Consider the following 6,010-nt stretch of genomic DNA (forward strand, 5'->3'; position numbering starts at 1 on the left):
CTAGCTGATTACACTCCTGTTCCTTGTTATATCTGTGCAGTGGTTTTCCCAGACCAAGACTTCCTTGCATTCACAAAAGTACACAGTTGCGCGCGCGCTCAGTGCAAACCCGAAAAAAGTCCCAGCACAACAGAACATTTACATCTGGTGCAGAGATCACCATATTTTAGCACGGGGGAAAGTAACATAATTGGCTTATCGATAGGCTTGATGCGTTTATTTTGTTATGTCTTTGACCTACTGCTACATTAGAAAATGGCGGAGTCGGATGGTGGGGATTTCGCCTCGAATCGTCCGCAGAACAGGTGAGGATGACACTCGTGGTGAAATCAATATGGGAAAACTGTATGTAGACCAAAAGGCAGCCAGAGATAAATGGGCATGTGATAGGCCTACATGACATCCAGGAGAACATACCGGGTAAGGAATTAAACATTTTATAAATGTCAAACATTGGGCGAGAGGACGTTCGGGTGGATTTTCAAGAAAATCCCGAGGATACTGGCCTTTTTGCATGAATTGTCATATCTTTGCAGATTGATTCATTTATTGTACATTGTATCCATGGTAGGCTACATTATAGGCTAAATATTGCCAATGATAAGGTATGAGTAAGAAAGAATGTTAGGCTACCTGTTTGGAATTCTGTCGTAACATTGTTACGTTCATAGTTACAGATCCAGTCCAGGATAAAGGGATTTAGGGGTGCAGTTGAAATCGGCGAAGGGCTATATATTTTGGGGGTTCTTGTATTGGAATTATATTGAATTCTTCTTATATCACGTTATACCACAATAAACAAAGTTGAAATGCAGAGACTCCGAGATCATTGGGTGCTTTTTTAAAGTGACAGGTTGGCGCAAAATCTGTAACCTATATCCGCTGCGCGTATCAGCATAAAAGATGGGCCTTCTAGCAGTCGTAAGGACAAATATTCAGCAGGAGGCAGGTAGAAGTGCCAATTAGTGTTGGGTTTATTTACACAGCGCTGGTGTTTCAAAGGTGACGGTGATATTTACAAATATCTGAAAATGTCACCATGCAAAATAAAAAGCCTCATCAGGCAAAACCTGTCTTAACCAGTAAAGCACAGGATACAGCCTGCGCTTGAGGTACCCAAAAGTGAACTATTCTTGGCGCGCAGGACAGGTATATCAATGCATGCTAAAGTGCGCGCATTCACGCCATTAAACATGACGGAGAAACCGGACACATGCTCTCCAAACAAAGACAATTAAGAAATTGACTGTTAATGGTACACGCAATTAAATAAATCACAAGTGTTGCGCAGTTTGTGAGCTCTCCAAACAACTTTCCACTTGGAGAATGAGAATGATATTAGGCTATATTTAATGAATTACACACATTTCTGTAACCAAACATTCTAAATTAATGGGGGACTATGTTGTGATTAACAGTAACTTCACTGATTTAATATATATTTCATGGGGCATTGATAAACATTGACAAACAATGAAATCGAACGTTCAGCTGTCCACTAACCTTTTGGTGATGCATTCTCTCCATAACAACACACAGTGGACACTGGGGTTGTCTCCAGACCATCCACTGGGGTTGTCTCCAGACTTCCATGTCACACCCAGGAACATTTTGCCGTGCGGTCATTTTCTCTCCAAGCCCGGGGAAAGGGTCAGAGCACACCATTTTCTCTCCAGGTTGCGGAGAGAGCTTGGTCATAATCAGTGTCAGTCAATGTCCGGATGAAAACCTCATACACCCCATCACAGGGCAGACACTCCTGCAGAGCACCCCCCATAGGAACACCAGAGGAGCAGGAAGGAGACAGACAGGCCTCCAACACTGCATCCTCAACAGGGCCTGACTGGTAACCTTGAACCCGCCCTTGTAAATCAAATATTACAGGCAGAGGCGTATCACGTTATTCACTTAGCCTACCACAGAGATGAGAAGTGTTTTTCCCACTTTCTATGGAAACCCAAAGGATTCACACCTAACTGCCCCCGTGGCTTTCCATAGCCCTACTACACACTCCGCGGTGCACTCTGCCCATTGTGCTGGCGCAGCGGAGATACCAATTTTTTTTATGCACCAACCTGTCACTCAATCATCTGAACTTTTTAGCTATTTTTATATAGGGACATACAACTAAAACTGAGGGGGCACAAGTTTGAACTGAGGGGGCTAAGCCCCCTTTAGCCCCCTCATGCATCTGGATAAGCAAATTTCCTCTGGCAGGTGCAGCACTGCAACACATTGCATAGTCCCTATTTCTTCAGCATCAAATGAAAAATGTTATGGCCTACTGTAGTTAATCCGTCACTTATTGATTTTAATGTAGCCTATAGCTAGTTTTTAGTTTGACTTTTCTTTTTTTTATTACAAATATATAACTTTTCAGTTGTGTCTTGTCAACCAAACCCAATCAAGAATTTGTCTCAAAACAGCCAAGCAGTCATAATTATTTGATTTCATTAGGTTTAATTGATAAGCTTGAAACATGTAACTGACTAGCCTTCTGCCAGTTACCAGAGGCACAGTCAGTCATACTGTAAGTCACCACTATAATTGACACACCACTTCCCGCATGTAGTCTATATATTGGATAAATATGTAGGCAACTTCATTCTATTTAACAAAATATAATGTTTCAACATAAACTGTGAGTTACAGTTATAATTTACCCCCAGGTATCAAAGACAGGCAGCCTATACTACTATTATCCATTGAGAAGGTCATATCCTCACTCAATATCTAGTGAGCTTAAATTGTCCTGAAAGTGGTGAACAATTCAAGATATTCTCTAGTGTTTAAGGGATATATATCACCATTAACACAGGCTTTGTGCTCTGAATACAAAAGAAGGCATTTATTCAAATGTAGCAGCTGAATAATTGAAAAGAAAAGGGAGTTGAGATGAGGGTGACGATGCAGCTGCTGGGAAAACGGATGGACAAAGTGCAGGAGAGCAAGAGCTCAGCACTGTCACTGATGCTACAACAGGATCAGTAAACTCTGACAAGCATCCTAGAAGCTTAATTGGCAGAAGATACGTGGAAATACTTTTTAAAATACCCTATTCTGATAAACTGATAGTGATAGGCCTTTTCTCTTCCAGTATGGCTAACCAGAATAGCACCCTGCGTTGCACGTTCTCAGCCCCAAGCCATAGCGCCACTCTCCTGCAGGGCTTGTCGGTCCTGCGAGTCCAGGGGCAGCTCCTGGATGTGGTGCTGGCCATCAATGAGGAGCGCTTCCAGGTTCACAAGGCAGTGCTGGCCTCCTGCAGTGACTACTTCAGGTGAGACTGACGCTGTGTCTCCAAAATGGCTTCTGCTACTCGTCTCCTTTCCTTTCATCTGCACTGGACACTGGATGTATTCTCTGACTATAGTGATACACTGACCGATAAAGAGAGACCCAGGTAAAGAGACGTACAAATCAAATCATTATACAGATGTAGAGGTGAAGGGAAGAGTGTGATTGTGTTGGTGAATTTGGCCTTGGTGTGAAATAATGATACATCAAAAGCTGAGTCAGATGAGAGGCATTAGTGGAGAGAAAGATGAATTGGTACAATATGTGGAACTGATAGGGAGGGACATAATAACATTACAGGTGTACAATGTGCAATGTGAATATGTTTAAATGAATAATCTGATGTTCTTGTCCTGATGTTGCATGGCAAGTAGGGGAGTGGTTCCGTGTCTAATTTACCCCAGATTAATATGTTGTTTAGAATGGGGGGGAGGCCAGCACAGGAGGCCAGCACTGCCTTAACATAAAGACAGTTATTTAAATGGCTTTCTCACTTACCTTGCAGAGCCATGTTCACCGGAGGCATGAGGGAGTCAAACAAGGACACCATTGAGCTGAAGGGCTTGTCCGCCCGCGGCCTGAAACACATAATTGACTTTGCTTACAGCGCAGACGTCACACTTGACCTGGACTGCATTCAGGATGTACTGGGAGCAGCTGTCTTTCTCCAGATGGTCCCAGTCGTGGAGCTCTGTGAGGAGTTCCTCAAGTCGGCCATGAGCGTAGAGACCTGCCTGAACATTGGCCAGATGGCCACCACCTTCAACCTGTCCTCCCTCAAAGAGTCTGTGGACACCTTTACCTTCCGCCACTTCCTGCAGATCGCGGAGGAGGAGGACTTCCTGCACATTCCCATGGAGCGCCTGGTCTTCTTCCTGCAGAGCAACAAGCTGAAGAACTGCAGCGAGATCGACCTGTTCCACGCTGCCATCCGCTGGCTGCAGCACGACGAGGCCCGCCGGGCCGGAGCCAACAAAGTGCTCTGCCATGTTCGATTCCCCCTCATGCGCTCCTCGGAGCTGGTGGACAGCGTGCAGACGGTGGACATCATGGTAGAGGACGTGCTGTGCAGGCAGTACCTCCTGGAGGCCTTCAACTTCCAGATCCTCCCCTTTCGTCAGCACGAGATGCAGTCCCCTCGGACCATGATCCGCTCCGAAGTAGTTTCGCTCATTACCTTTGGTGGGACACCCTACACTGACAATGATCGTACTGTGAGCAGTAAGGTGTTCTATCTTCCAGACATTGCAGCGCGTCAGTTCAAGGAACTAACGGAGGCGGAGACAGGTTCCAGCCACGCCTGTGTATCGGTGCTGGACAACTTTGTTTACGTAGTAGGCGGGCAGCACCTGCAGTACCGCAGCGGCGAAGGGGCGGTGAACATCTGCTTCCGCTATGACCCGCACCTGAGCCAATGGCTGCGCATCCAGCCGATGCAGGAGGGGCGTATTCAGTTCCAGCTCAACGTTCTTCAAGGACAACTCTACGCCACTGGGGGGCGCAATCGATCTGGAAGTCTGTCGTCCGTAGAGTGCTACTGTCCCAAGAAAAATGAGTGGACCTACGTGGAACCACTGAAACGCAGAATCTGGGGCCATGCAGGAACTCCCTGTGGTGACAAGCTTTACATCTCAGGGGGTTACGGTGTCTCGGTGGACGATAAGAAAGCCCTGCACTGTTATGATCCCACATCTGACCAATGGGACTTCAAATCGCCCATGAACGAGCCCAGAGTGCTTCATGCTATGATCAGCGCCAAAGACCGTGTTTACTGCCTGGGCGGTCGTATGGACCACGTGGACCGCTGCTTTGACGTCCTGGTGGTTGAGTATTATATTCCAGAGAATGACCAGTGGACCACTGTTAGCCCCATGCGAGCAGGACAATCTGAGGCAGGCTGCTGCTTGTTGGACAAAAAGATCTATATCGTTGGAGGGTACAATTGGCATCTAAACAATGTCACAAGCATCGTGCAAGTGTACAACACAGAGGCTGATGAGTGGGAGAGGGACTTGCACTTCCCTGAGTCTTTTGCAGGAATTGCGTGTACGCCGATCATACTTCCACAAACCACCACGCAACGGTAATCCCTCCGCCCAAAGTGACTGTGACAATTTGATTCCATGGGTGATTCCTCATGAAACCGAAAACCCCCAAAATACCATGATTTGGGGGATTTTCAGTCAATTTAATCCACAGAAGGGTCCTTTGGAAGAAGGATGGATGACACATACAGTGCCTTCAGAAAGTATTCACACCCCTTGACTTTTTCCACAACTTGTTGTGTTACTGCCTGAATTTAAAATTGATTCAATTTGGATTTTGTGTCACTGGCCTACACACAATACCCCGTAATGTTAAAGTGGAATTATGTTTTTAGAAATGTTTACAAATGAACAAAAACCTGAAATATCTTGAGTCAATAAGTAGTCAACCCCTTTGTTATGGCAGTTGCATGTACTCACTCTGTGCGATAATAGTGTTTATCATGATTTTCGAACGACTACCTCATCTCTGTACCCCACACATACAATTATCCATAAGGTTCTTCAGTCGAGCAGTGAATTTCAAACAGAGATTCAACCACAAATGCCAGGGAGGTTTTCCAATGCCTCGCAAAGAAGGGCACCTATTTGTAGGAAAAAAAGCAGACATTGAATATCCCTTTCAGTTAGCTCTAAGGCAGACATTGAATATCCCTTTGAGCATGATC

At 45.5% G+C, this 6,010-nt stretch overlaps 1 protein-coding gene across 4 annotated transcripts; it reads left to right on the forward strand.

Annotated features, from left to right (window-relative positions):
• Positions 1 to 6,010, forward strand: LOC106613638 (kelch-like protein 26). 4 transcript variants are annotated; one of them, XM_014216105.2, is made up of 3 exons: positions 3 to 420; positions 3,098 to 3,280; positions 3,803 to 6,005. In XM_014216105.2, the coding sequence occupies exons 2-3, from the start codon at positions 3,099 to 3,101 to the stop codon at positions 5,382 to 5,384; spliced, it is 1,764 nt and encodes a 587-aa protein (XP_014071580.1). In that variant the 5' UTR covers positions 3 to 420; position 3,098; the 3' UTR covers positions 5,385 to 6,005. The 4 variants fall into 4 exon arrangements, with proteins under 4 accessions (XP_014071582.1, XP_014071580.1, XP_014071579.1 ...); XM_014216104.2 differs by having other exon boundaries at positions 4 to 305; XM_014216107.2 differs by lacking the exon at positions 3,098 to 3,280 and having other exon boundaries at positions 1 to 305; positions 3,803 to 6,010.

Source organism: Salmo salar, chromosome ssa10, assembly GCF_905237065.1.
Source record: "Salmo salar chromosome ssa10, Ssal_v3.1, whole genome shotgun sequence".
Classification (NCBI taxonomy): domain Eukaryota; kingdom Metazoa; phylum Chordata; class Actinopteri; order Salmoniformes; family Salmonidae; genus Salmo; species Salmo salar.

What these genes read in the sequence shown, in the direction of transcription:
- LOC106613638 (XM_014216104.2), top strand. Translation starts at nt 256, where the DNA reads ATGGCGGAGTCGGATGGTGGGGATTTCGCCTCGAATCGTCCGCAGAAC. An exon ending in TCGAATCGTCCGCAGAACAG is followed by an intron (nt 306 to 3,097) that starts GTGAGGATGACA and finishes TTTCTCTTCCAG; the next exon opens with TATGGCTAACCAGAATAGCA. An exon ending in TCCTGCAGTGACTACTTCAG is followed by an intron (nt 3,281 to 3,802) that starts GTGAGACTGACG and finishes CTTACCTTGCAG; the next exon opens with AGCCATGTTCACCGGAGGCA.